The 24413-nt window shown below is 47.8% G+C and overlaps 1 protein-coding gene across 1 annotated transcript in view; it reads right to left on the reverse strand.

Annotated features, from left to right (window-relative positions):
- ST8SIA6 (ST8 alpha-N-acetyl-neuraminide alpha-2,8-sialyltransferase 6) overlaps nucleotides 1-24413 on the reverse strand; it is a 104267-nt gene that overhangs the window by 9588 nt on the left and 70266 nt on the right. The window contains 1 exon segment of the mRNA XM_037837381.1: nucleotides 17064-17150. Coding sequence (XP_037693309.1) covers nucleotides 17064-17150 — 87 coding nt within the window.

Below are 24413 nucleotides of genomic sequence, written 5' to 3' on the forward strand. Positions count from 1 at the left end.
TCACTGGACGCTGATTAGCCCTGGATGGACTCGGCGCACAAAATGACAGAGAACGTAAAACACACACACTTGGGGGGGGGATCCCCGCCCCAATAAAAAGTACTCACTAACAGCAGTTTGCAATATAAAAACGTACATTAGTGATTGTTTTAACACTACATGAAAAAATAACAATACATTATGCATTATTAATTATAAATCAAAGAAACTGAATTAAAAACATGGTTTTCAATAGTCACCAAAGCAATATATAATAATGTATAACAGGAAAAGTCCAATGAAAAGAAAAATCATTTAATATAGTGAGTTTTTAAATGAAGCAAATTTAAATTGCCATTCCTTACCGATAGCCCAGAAAAATGTAATTTAGTACCAAGCTAAGTTTCAAAACTGTAACAGTGACGTGAAAGATCATTGTTAGACCCGGGAGCTCCTTCCAGGGCTCACTTGCTGGGCTGCAGCCTCTGGCAGTGGATGTGGAAACGCTCACAAGTGGATTTGTTTACATAATTCTCACGGGACATAAATTCCATCGTTCCAGGGCTTAATGCACCTCAAAGTCAGAAGATTCTGCCATGTGCACAACTGAACTGTATCTTAAACCTATTTTCCTTGTGAGTTTTTCATAGAATCTCTTCATAAAAACACTTAGTGTAACTGAGAACAGTAATCAAGCGATGCTTTAATCTTTGCGTCTTGGAGGGTTAGAGAATCCCCTTTACTCTCCTCTCAGATGTTCCTCAGGGCCAGTTTCCCACCACTCAGTCATCTGTGCTCCTCTTTGAACCTTTAGTTATGTCTCCATATTACCTGTAAACGTGGATCACACCTGGACCCATCACAGTGGAAGGGCAGTGGCTTTGGGGGGGTCCGAGCTGTCCCCTTGGAGCTGCCCCTCCCCAGCCACACAGCTGAAGGGGGTCCTGGTCCTGAAGAATCGACATCTGCACATCTTCCTCCTGAGTACATCCTTTTGGAAAACAGAACACTCTCATTTGTCGCGGTCATCTTGAAGTATGTGCCAGTCTTCCTGAGCTTCAATAATTCTCAGAGTCAGAATTGTCACATTATTTGTACCCCAAAGTCAAGGTTTTCAACACCCCTTCTTATCAGTTAACATTTTCATTAAAATACTACAGTTCTCTTAGTTGAATTCCATCACTTCTGATTATTTCTATTGTTTTAAATTCAGTTTTATTGAGATACATTCACATACCATACAGTCATCCATGGCGTACAATCAACTGTTCACGGTTGTGAACAGCTGTGCATATAGTTGTGCATTCATCACCCCAATATATTTTTGAACATTTTCCTTATACCAGAAAGAATCAGAATCAGAGTAAAAAATAAAAATAAAAAAGAACACCCAAATCATCCCCCCCCTCCCACCCTATTTTTTCATTTAGTTTTTGTCCCCATTTTTCTACCCACCCATCCATACACTGGATAAAGGGAGGGCGATCCACAGGGTTTTCACAATCACACTGTCACCCCTTGTAATCTACTTTGTTATACAATTGTCTTCAAGAGTCAAGTTGGAGTTTGGTAGTTTCAGGTATTTACTTCTAGCTATTCCAATATATTAAAACCAAAAAGTGTTATCTATATAGTGCATAAGAATGTCCACCAGAGTGACCTCTTGACTCCATTTGAAATCTCTCAGCCACTGAAGCTTTATTTCGTTTCATTTCGCATCCCCCTTTTGTTCGAGATGTTCTCAATCCCACAATTCCGCATCCAGCTTCATCCCCAGGAGTCATATCCTGCATTGCCAGGGAGATTTACAACCCTGGGAGTCAGGTCCCATGTAGGGGGGAGGGCAGTGAGTTCACCTGCCAAGGTGGCTTAGCTAGAGAGAGAGAGAGGCCACATCTGAGCAACAAAGAGGTACTCAGGGGGAGACTCTTAGGCACAATTATAAGCAGGGTTAGCCTCTCCTTTGCAGCAACAAGCTTCATAGGGGCCAGCCCCAAGACAGAGGGCTCAGCACATCAAGCCATCCATCCCCAGTGTTTGTGAGAACATCAGCAACAATCCCAGGTGAGGAAGCCCAACACCTCCGCATCCTCCCCCAGCTCCTCAGGGGGGTTATTACTTCTTTTTATGTTTCAAAACCAACAATTTCTAAAAATGAGTTCATGGAAATTAACAAAAGGGAAAGTGAAAATGGAATGATGTGTAGTCAAAAATATGACAAAGTTTTAATTATAAATTTAATTTGATGGCAATTCATGTGACATTATTGCAAACTCAGAAACCCTTATATGTTTCTATTAATTTTTTTCTTTCTTTTTTAGAGAAGTTGTGGATGTACAGATTTTAAATGTCTCATTTATCCAGCATTTTGAGAAGAGGTAACGTAGTAAGTTCTCCTTTACCTTTGACAAGTAACTTAATTTCTCGAAGGACATTCAATACTTAAAAGAATAATACATCACCAAACTAGTCCCCAGGGGGCCCTTTGTGCTCTTTAAATATTAAATAAATTTTCTGAAAATATATCCTTATTTTATTATAAACTGTTTGAACATACAGAAAAGTTTAAAGAATTGTACAATGAGCACTTGAATAACCATTAGCTGGGTTCTACAATTAAATTTGTACTAAATTGGCATCATTGCACATCTTTCCATTTCCCATTTTTGCATTGCTGCACTTTTCAAAGTAAACTGCCACCATCAGTGTACTTCATGCTTAAACCTTTCAGCATGTGTGTTATCTTAGTCCGAGCTCTCCAGGGAAACAGAACTAACAGTGTGTGTGTATATATATATATATATATATGGTGTGAATATTATGAGATTTATTATAGGAAATGGCTCATGTGACTGTGGGAATGAATAAGTCCAAATTCCGTAGGGCAGGCCACAAGCTGGGAACTCTGCTGAAGGATTCCACGAATCCCTCAGAGGAAGCCTGGCTGAAATAGAGACAGAATCCTGCCCTCTAACTGCTGAGATCATCAGTTCCCCCTCTAAGGTCTTCAACTGATTGGATGAGACAACTCTCATTGTTCAAGGCAATCTCCTGTGTTGATTGTAGATGCAATCAGCCATAGATGAAATCAACTTACTGATTAGATAAATTATAGAATACCCTCACAGTAACAGTCAGGACAGTGCTTGCTTGACCAGACAACTGGACACCAAAACCTAGCCAAGATGGTGAACTTAACCGTAACACGTCATTATTTTGTTTGCATTTTTTGGTAAAATTTACATACAATAAAATGCACAAGTGCATTGGTGAGCTTTGACAGACGAACTCTAACCTACCAAACCCTTACTGAGGCATAGAATATTCTATCACCCCAGAACATTCTGTGAATCCCCTTCCCCATCTGTCTCCAGCCTTCCCCCTCCCCCAGACACAATGCTGCTCTGATGTTTTTACCACACAACAGTGTTGTGTTTCCAGAATCCTTATCAACAGAAGCCTGTGGCATGTTTGCTTTTGTGTGGGACTTCTTTTACTCAGCATAAATGCCCGTGCAGGATCAGCATTTTCCCTGTGTATTGGTGGAGCAGTAAGCCCTTGTGTGGATGTACCAGGGTTAGTTTTACCACACCCTTGCACATTTTAAGAGCTCACTACCAAAAACCAATGTTAAACACAAAATCACACATAGCAACCTCCCAGGTAAAAGTCTCAGAATCACTATCCAAAATGTCATTTCTGGAACCTGCCTTTAGCCGCAGGCTCTCAGGAAGCCTCTGTCCAGTGGCAGAATCTGAAATGTGTGTTCTCTGTCGTTTCCCAGCTCATCGCTGTGGAAGAGTGCTCTGCGACAGCCAGGGCTGGTATAAAGCTGAGCTGCTCAGAACAAACAAAACTGAATTCCCATCTCTGCGGTTCCACTGCCCATCCCCCAGGCAGCGCCTCTCTAACACGTGGTCGCTCTGAAGGCCCCACGTGGCTCATGGTGCATGGGCACGGCGATGTGCCCACTCACGCGCAGAGGCTGGAGACCAAGCAGGAAGCACGCGGTGACCGCGAGGCCTAAAGTGCCCGGAACGTGGTTTCATACCCACTCCAGGGAGGCCCCACACACCCCAGCAGGCAGCGAGGCCCTCCAGGGCACTTCCACTCGCACAAGCTCAGGATTCCCACCACAGCCGGGGGAGAAACAGTGCTGTGCCCAGTTCAGAGATGAGAATCAGATTTGAGAGCCATCAGGTGACGTGAGCAGGTGAGCAGCTGGTTCACCTGTCTCTGCAGGTCACTCTGCAGCATGTGGTGACTGGGCCGCTTCCTGCAGGATGCTCTCCGTGACTGCACCACTACAGTAAGAGGAAGTGCAGCTCTGCCCTGGCACCCGGGCGGGCCTTTGGGGCTGGCTTGACCAGGCCGCTGCAGCCGAAGGGGCCTCTGGGACTTCCAGAGCTGCTCCCAGGAAGCCTTGCTGCTCGGCCTGGGTCTCCCACTCTTGGAACACCCCTTTGAGGGTCCCACCCCACCTGGGAGAACCGCAGGAAACAGCAGAGGCTGCTGGAAGGTGCAAGGGTGGCGGCCCAGCCGAGCTCCAGCGAAGAGCCGCACTGCCGCCAGCTGTGAGTGCACACCACGGCCCCGACAGAACGGCCTCCTGACACGGAGCTGCCTCCAAGGGCTCAGAAATGAGGGTGGGGGGCGACGGCCTTTCCCGGGGGAGGGCGGCCTGCCTAGCCTCCAGCTCACGCTAGTGTGTGCAGTGTGACGGGTGCCAGCGGCCGAGCTGGGTGCAGAGGAGGAGCGCAGGGAGGTGGAGGCTCTGGGAACAGGTACAGCCCCTGCCAGGCTGCAGGGCCCAGGCCACTACCTACCCGGCCCGTGGCAGCTCCTTGCAGGGCCCCCAACATGCTTGTCCTCCGCATTTTTCCAATTGGTAAGTTAGAGGCAGTGCAAATTACACACGTGTGGAAAAATCAAGTTCCAAAAATACAAAATCAACTGATAAGATTTCTGAATAAATTTTAGTTTACAAAAATGGTAATCCAGGTCACTCCGTTATTGTCCACTGCAAGCAGAGAATGTAAGGAAATCATTTCTACCTAAGCTTTCCTGACGGTTTCTATCTTTACTTAATTAGAAATACTGCAGGGGAAGTAAAGGGAGGAATAAGAATTTTTTTGCAGGCATTTTTCTGGCAATGTATTTGCTGTTCTGAATCAACACCGCACATCCTATAGAAACTGGTTGTGCCGTTCTAAGCCTGCGTGTAACTTGCCGTGCCCGGGCGTGGGGCTCGCCCCACACCTTCTCTGCTGAAAGGTCTCGGCATATCCACATAGACCAAGCACCAACCGTGCTTCATGGAACGTGGGGGTGCCTGCATCTCCAGGCAGTTGTGGGCAGGGTCTGTGTCCCCACTGCGGAGGGACAGGTGGGGGCACTCGGGCCCTTCCCTGCACCTCGCCCCACTCCTCGTGCCCCTCGCACCCTGGGAGCCCCCGCAGGTGGCTCTCATCTCCCGCACCCAGGACGGATCCCACCCTCACTGCTGACTTCATCCTTGGGCCTTTTGGCTTCTGCCCCAAACCCTGTCCTGTGTTCAGCCTGCACCCAGGAGCCACGCCCTGGCTTTCCTCTTCCGGCCCCTGGCTTCCTTCCAGAACTACAGGGACGCCCTGGGCCGGCAGCCATCCAGGCCCAGTCTGTCTGGGGAGGGGGTGGCCTGTGCCACCCTCTGCTCGGCCTGTGGGTGGGTGGGCTGCCAGCAACCCAGCCCCTGCACACACCCTGCATGGGTCAACCAGCTGCCCAAAAGGGCCACATGCCACCGGCTCTCATGGATGCCAGCCCTTGGCCACCTGAGAAAATGCTGGGGAACTGTAATCTAGAAAGTAGATGCCTAATACTTTCTGCTTTGGGTCACTTGTTTTCCATATTGAAAATATCAAACAAAGTTCAGAGACTAACCCAAATGGTAAGGGCCGATCCTTATCACATGCAAGGTTTAACGACATAAAATGATCACGGAAGCAAAACTGAGGCCCAGATGTCTGCAGATCTCTCCAGGCAGGGCTGGAACTGAACTGTTTTCCCAGATTTAATGCTACATCATGGACTTTATTCCAGGTGCTGAGGGTTAAAGTATTTTTAGTAAAATATTAATGGTAATCTAGCAAAATGCTATTAAACTGAAAATTAGAAGAATGGTTCTCATGCATAGACCTTCACCATACAACAGACCCCAACGAGCAGTTTGCATCCTGAATATTGGTGAAAAGTCACAGAGGCAGGTATTACCCGCCTCATTAATAAAAAGTCAGGTGGGAGGAGTGACCTGGCTCATAGCCAGCTGCCCGAGGCCTCCTGTTGGAGGTAAAAGGCTGCCCTTCAGATGTTCCAGGGAGAACCAAGCTCCCCAGGGTGGGAGACCTGATTTAAAATAAATTTAAAGACTAGGCATAAACAAGAAAGGTCTAGAATTTTCTTTGGAGGGAGCCAAACTGCAGCTGAGTCTGTGTCCCTCAACTCAGATACCCAACTGTACTTTCAGACCCCTAGTTCCTAAACTTAGTCAGGTCCCATTTTCAGAGCCATCTAGAAAGTTTCTTGGATTTACTTATGAAAATATTTGCCAGTCATCATTTTTCACTCACGATACATGGATCACAGATTAAACAAGTCTATAAATTAAGCAATCACACAAAAAAAGTAAATTCATGCTTCTGACATGAAATAAACCACATCAGAAGGAACTCCATTATAGTCCAGCGACGACGTCCAGCTCCCCGAAGGAGGGGAACTGACGGGATCCGAAAGACCAGAGCACTGGAGCGGAGCAGGTGGGCGAGGCAGGAGGGATGGCTCAGGCTGTGGAAGTGGGCATGGGGCGCTTGGGGACGTGCAAGACCAGTGAACCAGGCCGAGGAAGGGGCTGCGGCTGAGGACCTGACACGGTGGAGGGGTTTTACTAGAGTGCCAGGAGCAGATGCCAAAGGCTTTCCCGCTGGTTGGGGCAGGGATGGGCATGATAGGGGGCTGTGCACGGTTCAGTTTGCATAAAAAGCAACCCCCCAGCTGCCAAGTGAAGAGGCTGGCTCAGAAGGACCCAGCCTGGCCCCTGGAACCCGGGATCTGGTCACGGCCACAGCCCAAAGGAGGGCAACAAGGGAGCAAGCCGTGCCCACCGGCCACAGAGGCCCCGAGCAGGGCCTGCCCCGGGCTGGTGCTGGGCCAGAGTGATTCTAGGATCCATCCAGGGCTTGGGGGTCCGGAGGAAGGGTCTGCCAAGGACAAAGGAAGGTCACAGGAACCAAACACAGACTGTTTCATTGAAAGCAGAAGGTTCTGCAATCTCAAATTGCTGGTAAGAGGTGAGCAGTCAAGCAAAAGGAGGTTGGGAAGCAGCTGCGGGCATTGACGCGGGGTCCCCGCAGACGGCTCGGAGGAGAGCGCAGTCAGGGGTGCGGGTGCGATGCAGCTGAGGGGGACGTGGGCGAGCAGAAGGTAAAGTGGCAGCGCTACACGGACACGGCTCTCCTGGGTTTGGCTGCATAGCAGAGGAGAGCGAGCCTGTGAGCGTGTAAGAACTGGAGTGAAAAACAAAATCAAGCCAGCACACTAAAACTGGATTTATAATCAGCTGGCTCGCGGTGAACACATGCTTGAAATACAAAGGCGCCAGTGCTCTGTGCTATTAGGATGCAGCGATCCGAGAAGTCCAGTGACCCACGGGGACTCCAAAGGCCCCCAACGCCAACAGGTCGGCGTGTTTTATCTTCAAGTTCCTGGCTCTTTCACAAAATTAGGAGAGCGCCAGCCACCCCGGGTCCGTCAGGAACAGAGTGGGTTCTGAAGGGCAGGGGTGGCACTCGGAGGAGACCAGGCTCGCTTGCACGGCCCCTGTCCCTCATGCCCTTTCCTTTCTCCTTCTCCCTGGCACCCCCAAGCACCCCTGCTCGCCCGCCCAGCGTCCCTCTGGGCTGCTCTCTCGGGCCCCGCTGCCCTCCCTGCTCACCTGGCCTAGGTCTGGCTCACCTGTTCTGCACTGACCACCGGATTCCACCTGTCTGGTACGTTATGACAGGGCGGGCAGTGGACCCTGAGACAGGACTCCAAGACGACAGACCCCGCACCTTCAGCCACGACACCTGGGGAAAGTCACCCACTCGCTGAGGCCCCACCTCCTTGTTGGTTAAGTGGGAACATAAAGTGGTCACGTCCCCTCAGGGTGAGAGCAAAGGGGTTTTTCACCACTACAGCCAGGATAGCCACTGCTCGACCACCGCTCACAAGATGAAACTGAGGTTCTGAGGCCTGTGACGTGGCACCAGCCGCCCGAAAGTGGCCAACACACCTTCCTCGTGGGACTGTGGGGGGCTGTGCCCACCGCTCTCTGTCCACTGCTCTCCATCCACCTCTGTCCATCCACCCTCTCCATCCACATTCCCTTCTGGCTTCTGCCTCTCCCCCTGTGCCCCACCTCACCTCCGGCCTGGACTCGCCCAGCCTCTCCTTGTCCAGAAACTCTCCCCTACAGCCCCGTTCCCTCGGGACCTGCCCTCCTCTGAATCTGGAGAGCGAGCCTTCAGTCCACCCGTATTTGGCCTTTTACTGGTCGTCCTCTATCCTTGCAAAAATGCCACACGCGACCACATGCACTCAAGGAAAAGCGCCAGGAGAACAGAAGAGCATCACGTACACTCCACCCCAGCTCCCTGCGTACACTGAAAAGTCAATACAGACCTGCTGTTGCTAGATCCACCTTGAGGTGTCTGTCCACATGAGCACATCTCTGTTGCTTCTGACACGTGATGAGAGAAGACGGAAACCGGACTCCTTTCCTTTCCCACAATTTGGGTGGGGGGTGTCTCCAGAGGAGGAAGGTCAACCGCAGCCTTCAAGGCAGAACCTGCGGTCACGGCAGCAACCTGCAGCCCCTCACTTTACAGAAAGGGAAACACAGAGCCAGGCCCGGGCAGAGCCACGGCTAGACCCCAAGTTCCCGCTCCGTGTCTGCTGGGCCCCTTTGCGGGGCTGCGGTGGGCCACAGGAGGGCTCTCAGCACGATGCCGTCCTTCCTTCAGACCTTTTGCTCCTGCCTTCCAACCCCAGAATTTTCTTCAGTGTCCCCAAAGAAACATGACATTTACATCTGCATAATAGCAAAACCACCCCCTGGATAATGCTGGAGACATGCAAGCACCGACTTAGCATTAAATGCAGGTATAAACCAGAGACCCCCAGACAGGGCGCAGGAGCAGAGAAGACACAAGGGCGATGAAGCAAGGGCTGAAATGAAAGGAGAAATGAGAAGCGATGGAAGGAGTAAGGGCCAACATCGCAGAAGCTGCCTGGAGGGAGAACGAGGCATGGAGGAACCCACACTTTTGGAGAACTGTATCCTCCGAGGGGGACTGGAAATGTAAGGTGTAGAGGAGGACTCACACGTCCCAATTTCAGATCTTACTACAAAGCTACAGTGATCAAGGCTGCCTGGCACTGGTGGAAAGACAGACAGACAGACCAGCAGAGAAGAACAGAGAGTGTGGCGTCACACCCCTCCATCACGGTCAGCTGATTTTCAACAAGTCTGCTGAATGCACTGGGGACAGTCGTTTCAACCCTGATGCTGGGACGACGGATCTCCACATGCAGCAGAACGCAGGTGGGCCCTTCCCCACACCACATCCAGGGGTTAACGCAACACAGATCACAGATGTGCACATGGGGCTCAAACCATAACCTCCACAGGGAAACATGTGAGCAGACTTCCGTGACCTTGGCATGGGCCACGGCTTCCTGGACAGGACACCCAAAGCACAAGCGACAAAAGAGAAAATACACTAGCTGGACTCCAAAAAAACTAACTTTTGTGCTTCGAAAGACACGATCAAGAAAGTAAAAAAAAAAAACAACCCACACATAGGAGAAAATTTCACATATCATTTATGTTATAAGGGATGTGTGCCCAAAATATATAAAGTACTTTAATAATTCAACAATAAAAAAAACAATTTTAAAATGGGCAAAGGATCTGAACTGACAGTTCTCCAAAGAGATATACAAATAGCCAATAAGCACACAAAAAGGTGCTGAACATCATTGGTTATTAGAGAAATGCAAATCAAAGCCAAGAGATATCATCTCACACCAACTGGGATGGTTAAAAAAAAGGACAGACAATAACAAGTGTTGGCAAGGAGAGAGAGAAATTAGAATCCTCACTTGTTGCTGGTGGGGATATAAAATGGTGCAGCCTCCTTGGAAAACAGTTTGGGGGTTCTTCAAAATGTTAAACATACAGATGCCATATGACCCAGCAATTCCACTTCTAGGTATATACCCAAGAGAAGTGAAAACTTATGTTCACATGAAAACACAAATGTTCATAGCAGGCTTATTCATAATAACTGAAAAGTAGAAACAAATCAAATTCCATCAGCTGAAGGACAGATAAAATATAGTACATCCATCATGCCATGGGATATTCATTATTCAACAATAAAAAGGAAGGAAGTACTGATCCGTGCCACAACACGGAAGAACCTTGAAAACGTTATGCTAAGTGGAAGAAGCCATCATGTATTACACGATTCCATTTACATAAAATGACTAGTAAAGGCAAATCCTTAGAGACAGAAAATAGATGAGTGGTTGCCAGAGACTTGGAGGGAGGCTGGGGCCATCGGCTGGATGTGGGGTGAGGGGAACTCCGAGGGCAGGCTGACGTCCAGTGTCCAGCTTAGACGGTCGGCTCTACTTGGGACTTTGACCAAGCTGGAGAGCACGGAACCAGGAGGAGTGGGTTCTGGAAGGAGGAGCGAGTGTTTCATGTTGACTTTGAGATGTCGGTGGGGAGCCCAAGAGATGTTGCCAAGGAGACAGGTGGCAAACCTCCTCAGGCTCTGTGGCTCATCGTGGAATGGGGAGTTTGATCTGAAACTCACAATTGCTGTGCGGGTTAAATGAGATGATTCACCTGAAAGCACCAGGCTTTGTGTGGCACGTACAGCAGCTCTGAGTAAGTGCTGGCTCCTTCATCTCGAGCAGGTCTGCTCATCTCTCTCATCCTAGCCGGCTGAGCTCAGGCACAGCGACCCCGGGGTTTCCAGGGAGGTGGATGGAAAGAGCATCTGGGGCTGTGGAAACCTGCACAGCATGGCATCCCTGGGCCCTGAGGCCCATGGCAAGGAGCAAGGGTGCAGGGAGGGGGCAGGGAGGGGAGGACAGAGCTTCCCAGGCCCCAAGACAGGGCCGATGCTCAATGCACTCTGAAACACATGTGCAAGGAAAAACACATGCACAAACCCTTCACACACTTGGCATTTTGCTGAGGGTTGCTCCTAGGTAAAGCTCAACCCACGCAAAGTTCTGTTTCAAATCTGGCCGTAGAAAAGTCTGGGAGCATTATGTGATCCAGTGCTCAATACAGGATCGACACAGGTTTCAGCCTGGAGAGAGGGAATTAATAAAGACCAAACTCAGAAAAGCACCTCAGCTGGCTGAGGTTTTCCCCTAATAGATAACGCATGAACTGGCTTTTTTTGTGTGTATGAAAGATCAGCTCATATATTTGAAATCAAGGAAAAAAGAAAATATGAAGAAATATGATTATCAAAGCAGAGCACATGAAGTCAATTGAAACCTAAAACCCAGAGGTGAAGGACACTGGAAAAGAACCGATGTACTGGAAACTTCCGCCAGTGTGTAAGCAGCGGGGCGCACCATCACCATGAGGGCACCACAAGCAACCGAGGGGCAGGGGTCGAAGGGCAGGGCACCGTAGGAGGAGACCATCCTCATGGGATCAAAGCCAACAGGTGTAAAAGTTCAGAGAAAAAAATCCAGGAACCCGCACAATGCAGAGAACCCCAAGTTAAACCACAGCTATAATTAATCGTACAATTATAAAAAGGAGCTTTCATCAATTATAACAAATGTTCCACACCAGTGCTGCATGTTAATTACAGTATTTCATGCATGAGTGTGCTGTAAACCCACAACTTGTCTAATTCAACAACAACAAAGCAATAGGAAAGAACACTGAAGACAACCCGGGAGCTACTTTGAAATAAAATGTAAAAGACTAGCAAATCCCATGTGGGGTTGGTGCATTTTTTATGGCAAATATCAGGGAGAGGAAATAGTCCTAAATGTGCAAGAGCCGGTGTGTATTATGAAGCACGGCAGCAGCAGTGGCTCAGGGGGTTTGCTCGTTCCTCTCAATGCACAGACGTATTGTGGAAGACGATATGACAGGATATTAACAGTGAAAAATGGTCTTGAAGCTGAGGAAACAAGGGAAAGAAGCTTTTTGAACCTGCCAACTGACCCAAAACACCTATCAGAACGTACACAAGCCTTCTTAAAATAAAACTAAAACCTGATCACAGCGAGCCTCAACACGGACAGGGTGTGCATCCCAAAGAGCAAACACCTTGAGGGACTGGGGAGAAGGGAATGGCAGCTAGAAACATGGATGTGGTCTTGGATAATCAAGATGCTACTGCAGGTGCTTTGGGCTTCCTCCCAGAAACCGGTGCTACAGAGCAAAATACCTGGGAAATAATGAAGTTCACTAAGTGAAACAAAGAGTCAGCTCCGTAAGTGCCAGCCCAAATCACACCACATCTGTTGCAACTGTTGCTTTTGGAGAAATCTTTCAGAAGACAGAGAAACATTGTTGATTAAACTAAGTTTTGTTGCCCAGTTCTGATTTCTAGAAAAATAAATCAATTACTTATCTACTGATTAATTTACAGAATTTATATCCTTTCACAAAGCTAAGTCAGTAAATGATGCTGTTTTCGTAATGCAAATGTCATATAATAAAAAATTAATACATGTATGGAGGTATGTAAGTTTATTTTGTGCCATACTATTTTTTCCAAGGAGCGCAAATGAAAATGAAAGCAATACACTGGCTGCTATCTTGGAAGTAACAATGAATTAACAAATGCAGTGTTGCAATTTTTTATATATATATCCAGCACAGAAGGAGGACACAGTAATGACTTTCAAGACATTTTAATTTAATCAAACCCAAGGCGATAATTTGAGATTTAATAGTATTGTTTCCATGTAGTAGTTATCTCTAGCAAAGTAATCAGGCACGAAATATCTGTTTTTTACAAGTAATTTGAAAGGCATCTCATTTACGTAAGTCTTAAACTTGTGCTTTCACCTAATAGCACTGTTTACTGTTGCTAAATTTTTTGAAAATAGATGATAGTTCATTCATCTTGGATCCCAACTTGCATTTATGAAACATGGCAATGGCTAAAGAAATCAAATGGTGTTAGAGGGTCCAAAAGAAAAGGAAAAAAGAAACAACAGTGTGAGAATTTCTGGAAAGAAATGTGAACGTTAAAATGGAAATGAAGCGCTGTGGCTTGTGTACCTGAGGGGTTCCTGTAACTGGCTCCACAAGCGAATAGAGCTCCTTTAAGTTGGAAAACCATTCGAGGAAGCTAGTGCCGGCATTACAGCGCAAGCTACCTGGGGATCTGCCACCAGTGACCGAGCCAGGACCGTCTCCCGGGATCGCACCTGCGAGCCCCGCGTGTCCAGAGCCCTCGAGCGGTGGGGGAGGCGAGGGGGGGACGGGCCTGGCACACCGCGTTTGATTTAAATTCAGGCATCTCAGTGTTAAAATATCGCAGTGACTCACGCAAACGATAACCCCTCAGCTTCCAAAAATGGGAAGTAGAGAATGTGAAGAGCAGGGGTCTCCTAGACCTAAATCCAGGCAGTGTTTCCACAAAGTCTCCCCGTGGCCCAGGCTGTGCTGGGGACGGGACCCGGAGATGGAGGAAACGCTCTACAAGCAGGGGACGCCGCGCATTTCTGACCGTGCAACTGTATAAACGAAGCGGGTGCAAGAAAAGAGCCCGGGGGTTGCACATCCTTAACTTTTACTTAAATTCCCCTTTGATTAGGTTTGGCTCAGAGCCCACAGAAACACCAGTTCAGAACCGGGGCTCAGAGGGACAACTGTGCTGGCTCAGGGGCTCGTGGTGAGTGCACCTGCGGGACGAGTCCACGGCCAACAGCCTCAGACCGGGCGACGCCTCAGCAGAACTCGGGGCCGTCCGGGTCGGGCTCCCTGAGAATCTGAAGGGGCAAATCTTCCCAGAACGTACCTGAGATGCCACATCCTACCTCGGGGGACCTCCACGGCAGCTGCTAGTCACAGCCCCCGGGTCTCCAGGAAAGGCACAGAGAAGTTGGGGTGCAAACCCCAGGCTCCATGTTCTCCCACCCACAACGAAACGCCGAGTGAAGAAAAGCCCAGGAATCGATAGAAAGAGGATGCGCTACCACAGCGAGGGAAAGAGCTTGCTGAGAAGCCAGGTTTTCAGAAGGCCGTATTTTCTTGCATAAGCCAGTTGTAAAGAGAAACAGCAGCAGCTTTTGCTTCTTGGGAGAGACAATTTTCTCTCCACATTTATATTTATATTTATCTCAGTGTCAGCACAAACCCAGCCTGTCCAAGATTGGCTTATCTTCTTGAAGTCACCTTCTCTTCGACAGCTTTCTCTCTGTCAGTATCACAGTCAACCAGACCCCAATTTCCCACTTGTCTCTGACTCCTTCTCCTGCGATGAAAAAACCAGAATTCAACAAGGCCCAGGTGCTGCCCTTGTCGTCTGTCTGTGGAGCCACGTCCTGGGTGGGTTGGTGGTGGTGGGGGGCTTTGGTGCTTCAACATGGTAAACATCAACACATGCTTGTTGGACAGTTTACCCCTTTTCCTAGCAAGTAGCATATTTATGTAAGAAAAATAATCTTTAGGGGACCTACTTTTAAATCATGTGACCACAGGAGCCCCATAATTTCAAATAGCCCCCAGGTGTCAAGCCTGGAGTTTTCAACAACCAGGTTGGAGATGGATTCAGAATAAACTCACTTGGTCGTATTCTTCAGAACTTGTAATTGCTGCTCCACGAGCATTACACCTTTTTAAAGGCTGCATATAAATAAGTGAAATGGAAAACTGCTTAGCTGCTTGTCATCTACGATGGGGAAATTTCCATAAGACCAGCTTTATAAATAAGCCAGAGACTCCCCAGATTTGGCCAGCTATCTTAGCAGATATTTAGGAAAGTGGATCCTTGATAACGATTTAACTGCACAGACTCTGTTGAGAGTTCGTATAATTTAGTTTACAATATGCCCATAAAAAGAGCTTTACACTATAGCAAATATTTAAGTAAATAAATAAACATCGCATGAATGACAGCCAAGCGTAAGTCACCCATGTCAATGGTCACGGCCGCCACACCTTTAACAGTGACGTGCACTGAGGCAGGCAAAGCCGTCTGTCTGCACCTGTCTGTCCTCAGCTGCAGCGGTGGCTCGTGAAGCTTTGACTGTGAAGGTTGGGGCGGGGGGGCGGGAAGGCCTCTGAGGAGCCAGGCGCTGTGGGTGGAGGCCGCCGAGGCCACCGAGGCACCGAGGGAGGCTGGACCAGCTGCTCTCAGCATCGGGGCTGTGGGCAGAGCTTCCGAGCTCAGGTGAGGCCGGGCCTTTCCTAGGGTGCAGCTCCTTCCGTGGCGGCCCTGGCATTGGCAGTGCCCCATCCGGGGAAGCCACGAACGGCCTGCAAAGCCCCCTGCCTGTCCGTCGGGATTTTGCTTCGAACAGGCAGGTGCCCCGTGAGGAAACGCAGCCCCGGGTACTCCCCAGTCTCCTCCTACAGGGTTGGTCCTGCTTCCTCACAGCCTCGGGGGCCCGCGATGCCTTCCGACGGACGTTTGGCACACATCTCTGCCTCGTGCGCTGCTCTCAGGAGGCTGGCTCCAGACCAACTGCAGCCAGGGAAGCAGCCCCCACCTGACTTCCGATGGCCCACACCACTGCTCGCCGCCCTGCACTGGCCCTCGGTGTACCCCTCTTCCTTCAGGCCTGGGCTGACAGTCCGGAGGCTTCTTGAAGTCGGACCATGGGTACTCACCAATCCGGCGGGGGGGTGCCGCTGTTGGGGTGAGCCTGGCTGGCCTCCTGCACCAGGACCTTCACATCCAGCTGGGAAGGCTGGGCAGCACCCACACCTGGGCCGTGGGCAACACCCACACCTGGGCCGTGGGCAGTGGACAGCACCCACACCTGGGCAGTGGGCCATGGACAGCACCCATACCTGGGCCATGGGCCATGGGCAGCACCCACACCTGGGCCGTGGGCCTGGAGGGGAGTGTGGCAGCCTGAGCCAGCAGCAGGAGCTGCCCTTCCTCCCGCTGTGAGTAGGCCTCAGGGGCGGGTCCTTCCTGGACTATGTTAGGGGAGAGCACAACGAGAGTTTTCAAGACTAAGTGCAAAAAGAGAACTCTGGAAAGATGAGCAGGTGGAGATGGAGCCGTTTCTCTGGAGAGGAACCCCATGAAGCAGTCCAGCACAGGGCAAAACCTGGGGCCCAGCCCCATCTCAGAGGGGCAGCGAAAGCCGAGCAGCCCCCACGGGAGACACGGGACCCCAGGCCCAGCCCACGGCTGTGTGGGCGTCAGGGTGGCAGCCAGCGGCCCTGCAGCCCCCACGGTCTGTGGCTTTGCCCAGGCCCCTTTCCCGTTACTGAGCACAGAGACGGCTCAGTGGGCACCGGCTGACAACCCCCCTTGCCAGGTGCCCGCGTCCTCCCTGTTCCTACTTTGAACAATGCCTGCTCCCGAACGTTGCTTGTGTTAAAAAACTGGATGACAATATGTAGAAAGGAAAATAGCTCTTTTTTTGTTCCAAAGTGATGGGATTACGGATGATTCTTTTCTTCTGTTTTCCAAACATTCTAAAACATGTAAATGTGATTACATTTTATTTACAGCGCATACGGAGATACTGGGTGCAAATGGCACGTGAGAGAGCAGCCAACAGCCATTCAATACAAGCTGTTATTTGGGCTTAAGAATTTTTTTGTAATTCTGTAACCTCATTATAAATTTCTATGGGGCAAGGCTGGAGATGGAGGGGCGGGTGAGGGTGATGTTACCAAACGCCGTCAGGAAAGGGTCTTGGCGTCAGGGCAAGCTCGCCAGTGGGCACCTTCTCCTTTTCACCCCCCAACATGGGGCCTATTTTCCCTGCAGAGCAGATGCACAAAACATTTTAATCTTGTATTATTCATGTTTTTTTTTTTTTACCTGAAATTCTCATATTCTTCTGCTCGCCGTTTCCAGGGACAGTTCTGTATGGTTGTGATCATCTGAAGATAGTCAGCCTCTGAATACCTAAAAGTTAAACGCCAATGGAATTAGAAAATAAAGGTCTCACACAGCCTAAAAGAACAAGCACTCCTTTAATCTACTCCCTTTAGCTCTCCAAATCTTTTCTAAAATAAGATAAACTAGGCATAAGTAAATAGCATATTCATTTCAAAATTTCTAGGAACATGCAATTTATAAATAACCATATTGGTTTAAGAATTTGTAATTTGCACATAGCATAAACCAGTTTCGACAGTATTACAAACCAAACATGTCAGCGTACCTACTCACAAGTCTCAACTAAGGAAAAAGGGAAAGGTAGGGGCCCAATACAAATATCTTGTATTATCAAATTGATGAGAGTTGCAATTGCATTTTAAATCATCAAGATAAAGCATATCATGTAAAGCACAATAAGTGGACAATGACCATCCAAATTTGAAAACTAAAGATACAAGAGTCTAAATTTTTATTATATTTTAATTATTAGATAAAAAAGAAACTAAATTTCTCACAATGGGAAACAATCAGCAAACTTAAAGACACAACAGCAGAAACTATGAAAAATAAAACACAGAGCTAAAAAAAAGACCAAATGAAAAATTAATAGACAATCAGTGACCTGTGAGACAATCTCAAATGGCCTAACATGCAGGTAATTATAGTTCCAGAAGAAGAAAAGAGACAATTTTGAAGAAATAATGGTGCAAATTTTTCCAAATTTAATATAAAATTATAAACTCACAAATCCATAAAGTTCAACAAATCCAAAGCACAAGAAACATAAAGAAAACTACGCCCAGGCATCTAATAATAAAATTTCTTAAAGGCAGTGATAAAGAGAAATTCTTAAAAGTGGTTGGAAAAAAAAATTAAATACAAAGAAACAAAGATAAGACTACAGCAAACTTCTTTTTAGAAATAACGTAAGCCAGAAGGCAGTGGAACAACATCTTTAAAATACAGAATGGAGGTTCAGGGGACAATCAACCTAGAATCCCATACTCAGCAAATCCTTCAAAAATGAAGGTAAAGTAACTACTTCTCCAGACACACAAAAGCTGAAAGAATTCATAACCAGTAGATGCACACCATGAGAAATGTTAAAGAAAGTAGTTCAGGCAGAAAGAAAATGAAAGCAGACTGAAAACTAGATCTACACAAAGCTATGTAAATATGATATGTAAATATACGAGACTTTTTCTTATTTTTCTAAGTCTCTTAAAGCTAATTGATTGTTTAAAGTAAACCTAATAATTATATATTGGGGTTTTATAACATATATATAAATAAAGCATGATAACTATAAAACAAAGGGGAAAAACAGTAGTGGTATAAATCACTTGGAAGTAGGCCATGATAAGAAAAAACAAAACAAAACAAACAGATATAGTTAGTAAACCCTTAAAAGTGATCAAATATAATAAAATGTAATCATAAAAATACTTTATCCAAAAAAAGGCAGAAAAAGAGGGGAAGGGAACAAAGAACAGATGGGACTTATAGAAAAAATAACAAGATGGTAGATTTAAACCCAATCATATGACAACAAATAGAAAAATGGTAGATTAAGTTCTAAATATATTAATAATCACATTAAATATAAATGGTCTAAACACAGCAACTAAAGAGCAGAAAATGTCAGACTGGATAAAAAAGCAGGACTCAATCATAAGCTGTCTATAAGAATCCCACTTCATATAAATGCACTTCACATAAATATGCAAAAAGGTTAAAAGCAAAAAGATTAGAAAAGATATACCATACTAAAACTAATTAAAACAAGGGTGGAGCAGCTATATTCATATCAGAGAAGATTTCTCAGCAAGGAATGAATAAATCGGGTAAGAGCAGAAATCAATAAAATAGAAAAGAATCAATGAAAAGAAGCAGAAGGCTGTTTGTTGAAGACATAAATAAAAGTGATGAACATCTAGCCACAATAATCATGAAAAGAGAAAATCTACAAATGACCAACGGCAGAAATCAGAGATGTTGCAGCACTAACGGTCCATGGACATTAAAAGGGTAATGACAACTTTGTCAAAAACTTCAGTGACTTAGATAACGTGGACATATTCACTGAAAGACACAAACTACCAAAGTCCGCTGACGAAGAAATAGATAACTTGAATTGTCCTATAATTATTAATTATATTGAATTTATAATTAGAATCCTTAAAAAAAACCCCTTCAAGCCCAGATGGTTTTACTGGAGAATTTTGCCAAACACTTTAAGGAATAATAATAACAATTCTGCACAAACTCTTCTAGAAAACTGAAGCTGACAGAACGCTACCCAACTCATTCTACAAGACAAGTGATATTTACCTTGAAATTAAGTCAGAAAAAGAGATTAAGAGAAAACCGCAGACCAATAACCCTCATAAACATAGATGCAAAAATTCCCCCAAAATATTAGCAAATGGAATCCAACAATATGTAAAAAAGATGAGACACCATCTCCAAGTGGGATTTATCTCAGTAACGAAAGGTTCATTTAATATTTAAAGATCATTTGATGCAATTCACTATCTTAATAGAATAAAAAAGGAAAACCAAACAATGATCTCACTACATAAAATAAAAAACACAAAAAATTTGACATAATTCAGCATTCAGTCATGACAAAAACTCTAAGAACACTTGTTATAGAAGGGAATTTCCAGAACATGATAAAGGGCATCTATGAAAAACCTACAGCTAGCAACCTACTCAAGGTGAAAGACCTAAAGCTTTCCATCTAAGATCAGGAGCAAGGCAAGGAAGCCCACTGTCACCACCTCTACTCCACACTGAACTGGATGTTCAACCAGTGCAATAAAGCAAGAAAAACACATAAAGGCATCCAGATTAAACAGGAAGTAGAGTATTCACAGACGATATGATCATCTGATGAATCCACAAAAAAAGCCATTAGAGCTACCAATTTAGCAAATTTGCATCTTCTTGTTTCTGGTGATGCTGTATACACATGTCAAAATCTTCAAATTGTACCCTTAAGTTGAAGTTTACTGTGTGTCATTTGTACCTCAAAAATTTGAAAACTATTCATTAGTGGGCTAAAAATTGTATTCTCCATTATGATATAACAAAGATAAGAATTAAACATCAGCCACTGTTCAGGAGCAAATATCTAAAATTTAAAATTCTAATAACCATGAACCTAGAGTATATTTAAATTAATATGCTTTTTTAAGGAGTTCCCAGAATGATGCTCAGAGTGTCTTCACTGACACTTTGATAATAGCCTTCCTCATGAATTCATGAGTCTTACACGCGGTTCCCCCCAACCATGCCCTTCCCCCCAGGGTCTCGAGAGCCGTCCATCTCCAGCACAATTTCCACAACATGCTGGTTGTTCTTGGAACCCAGGAAAGGAATGTTTAATGCGATAAGACCATAAACTACTCTAAGTTCAATGCAACTTTTCCTCGTTACATGGGGGTAGGACTTCTACTCTACAATTCTCCCCAGCACTGACTTCCACTCATCACCCTCAATTTACACTGACCCTGGGATCCTGGGTTACAGCTCAGCTGCGAGCCACTTCAGTCAGCTGAGAACCCAGCACACCCCTGCTAAGTGCCCGATCGCTGCACATTAAAAGGGTCTGCCTGTGTTTGTCCTGTTAAACTTTCACCATTTTCCCATGATGACTGCCTGTCGGCTTCTTTGAGCTCCCTCAAGAGTGATTAATGTTGCATTGCTCAAGATTTTGGAAAAGGGATATGATGGTTAGGTTCATGTGTCAACTTGGCCAGGTGATGGTGTCCAGGTGTCTGGTCAAGCAAGCACTGGACTAACTGCAAGGATATTTGTGGCTGGTTAATAAACCAAAAGGCTGGTTTAGTAAATCTTCAGTCAATTGGCTGCAGCTGTGACTGATGACGTCAATGAAGGGCGTGTCTTCCATAAGGAGAAAATTCAATCAGCTGGATTTAATCCAATCAGTTGAAGACTTTTAAGTGAGACAGAGAGAGGACCTGCACTTCCTCTTCGGCTGACCAGAGAAGCATTTCCTGAGGAGTTCGTAGAAGTTGCCAGTTCATTCCTGAGGAGTTCATTGAACATCTTCATTGGAGCCAGTTTGCTGTCTGCCCTACGGAATTTGGACTCGTGCATCCCCACAGTTACGTTAGACACTTTTATAAAATCTTATATTTATAGATTCTCTTGATTCTCTTTCCCCAGAGAACCCTAACTAATACAGGAGAGATGTGCCTGAGTGGTAGAGAGCCAAGTTCTACAACTTAAAAGCAAAACAATGCAACAAACCCCTCTCTTCCCGTCTGGGTCTCAAGCGCAGTCTTCCTTCCCACCCTCTGTGTGGGTGAGGGGCGGGTGAGGAAGCCCCCACCCCTGCATCCGCGCTTCCTCTCAGTCCTGTGCTGTGTGGGGCCAGCTCACCTGGCTCCTGGAAGATGGTGGGTCCGTCATCTGGAGTGTGGTGAGAGGCTGGTGAACTGCTGGTGACATCGGTCACACACGGGGGTCGGTCAGGGCCTCTGACTCCGTCCACCAGGCTGGTCGTTAAATGAGTGGGTGCCGCTGCTCCTTTCCTTCCTGCCCCATGTGTGCCACCTGCTGGTCTGGCTGCAGGTGAGGCCAGGTGAGATGCTGCTGCACACCTGACACCCCAAGCAAGGCTGACCCAGAGGGTTGACCAGAACTCCCAGATAGGACTCAGCAACAACCAGCTTGGGAAGTTAAAGCTGAACTTCCACCAGGATTGTGTGAAAAAGCCCTTCAGTACATCACACTTCCACGCGGGCTCACTCGCAAAGCCGGTTCATGTCAGTGTTAAATCATTCTCGCCTTACACCAAGCTTGGTCTGGAACGTTAAAGCCACCATCCATTGCCACTTAGAGTGAGGATGCACTGCGAGTGTGTAGTCTTTAAAACAGACGTGTCTTTTAGTGACACACATCCCTCAATAAATCGAGGCTGGCTCCTGTTTAGTGTAATATTTAAAGATGTCCATCAGAATGTATCGACGTTTGTGGGTAATTAGCTGCATAAATGCCTTTCGAATTTGCAGTCTCCGATATTAAAACCGAGACGACACAATAGAGCAGACCCATAATAATAAAAAAGAAGACGTATCGGCCATTTTATAATCAGAAGATAGCGCTCCACGTCCTGCTCGCTGTGTTGTCTGTGTTGAGTCCGGTATAGAAATGGAGCATTATCCTCTGATATTTTAAAGGGGAAGATTAAAGAATAAGGAATAGCAAAGAGAGTCTGCGGGGACTGAGCTTGTACCTCGGCTTGCCAGGCCTGGGCCAGGGGACCTGATCACCCCCTGGGGAGGGTAGTAGGTACGGGCGTGAGTGCCCTCTGCAGCCCCCCCGAGCCTGAGGAGCGAGGTCAAGGCAGCTCCCTTTTCCTCACCCAAAATGCCACTGGCAGGGGAGGCTTGCCGGAGGAAACCGCCTTTCTCCCAACTGCCCTTTCCCCACTTCCTTATCTTACCCACTCGCTCCCTGGTGCCAAGGCCACTCCTGCCACCGCCAGCGCGCATGCACCGTGGCCAGAACAACCCCCGCCCGCTGCAACGGCTCCTGAATCCTCTCAGAACCAATCCTAGCCCCTCTCCCTTCAATATTGCCATTTTAGGCTACTTCACCTCCTTTCCAGCCCTGCCCCTCTTACCAGCCTATATAACCTGTAATCACCCCTGAATAAATCTCTTTGGCGCATACCCCTACTGGATGAAGAGTGTTTTTGTCCTTATCGCCGCCCTCCTTGCACGCCTCTCGCCGAGGACCCTGGCCAACGTCCTCCGCCTCGCCCTCGCCTCCGGGAAAGAGCCCCCGCCGCCGGTACCCTTTAAGCAGCCCCGAGAGCTGAGGGCTCGGCTACCGGCCGCCACTCCCCCTAGAAGCAGTAACCCCGACCGCAACTGGTGCCCCGTGTGAGGAACGTCTCCACACGACAGTTTGGCAGGTCACTCGCTCGCCCGGACGCCTCTCCAGCTTCCCGTTTCCTCGCCTGCAAGGTAGGGCCGCCTCTCCCTCGCCGCTTCCGGAGCCGTGGGAGGTTCCTTGCTCCGAAGCCGCTCCTCCCTTCCCCCACGCTCTCTTCATCCAGTAGGAACTCCTCCCTTCCCCCACGCTCTCTTCGTCCTCTTGTATGCGCACTTCTATGACCCCCGTTCCTCCTAACACTCTCCCTCTTCCCCTCCATTACTTTGCTGTAGTTCTTTGTATCTTTATTTCCTCATTTGGTGCCGTGTGCCTCTTTGCAACTGCCCCCCCTGACTGCTCTCGTTGCCAAAGGGTCCTGCTTTCCGCTCTCGCCGTCTCCTTCGGCCTTGCAGCCACAGTTTATCTCATTCTCTCTGCTCGATAAACTACTCCTCCTTCTCCTCCCTGCCAGCCGGCCGGCCCGGCTCGGGAACAACTCCCCCTCCTCTCCCCTCAGCTATGGGTAATCGTATATCTACATGTCAGGCACCTCAAGTTCGTGCTCTAGCGGGTCTCCTAGATACGCATAGCTGTAAAGTGTCTGTCCGGCAGCTGCAGATATACTGGGATCTCCTGCTGCCCTTTAACCCATGGCTCACCACTTGCCATCTTTGGGACCCTGTTACTTATGATCGCCTTATTGATCGAGTCACTAACGCCATGGAACATGAGAGCAAGCGCTTCCCTCCCGGCTTGCTCCCCACCTTAATAACCATCCGCTCCTGCCTTCAAGGCTCCCTCCCCCCTGATAGAGGCCCCGTTAAATCCAAAGAGGCCCTATCAACCCAGCCAACAGACTCAGATAGCGATACTAATTCAAATCATGACTCGGACACGGAGTCCTTAGTCGAGCAGATTAACAACGCGCTCGAGGTGACTCCCAAAAAGCAAAATAACACTGCGCCACGCCAAGATGGCGAACTTCCTCCTTCTTCTTCCATCGAGGGGAGGAAATGCTCTGGCGATGACATCAGCCCTAAGCTGGGCCGGAAACCGCATACGCTTTACCCCGCCCTTTCACAGGGCGGAGCTAGTCCACCATCTTATGCCTTGAACCCCACCCTTTCACAGGGCGGGGCTGATCCACCATCTTGTGTCTTAGCCACGCCTACCGCGCCGCCATCTTGCGACGCTTGGGGCCTCCCACTCCCGCCTCTCCCTCCGGCGAGCTCCCCCTCGGAGCCGCTACCGGCAGCTGCCGCCGCTCCTTCCACCCTGCCGACTAACAACCCCTGGCTGCCTTCTGCACCTCAAGGCAATCCTTGGGGCAACGCTCCCCCTACCCCCACTCCCGCGCCAAGTCCTCTGCAAGCGTGT

Source organism: Choloepus didactylus, chromosome 5 (genome assembly GCF_015220235.1).
Source record: "Choloepus didactylus isolate mChoDid1 chromosome 5, mChoDid1.pri, whole genome shotgun sequence".
Taxonomy (NCBI): domain Eukaryota; kingdom Metazoa; phylum Chordata; class Mammalia; order Pilosa; family Megalonychidae; genus Choloepus; species Choloepus didactylus.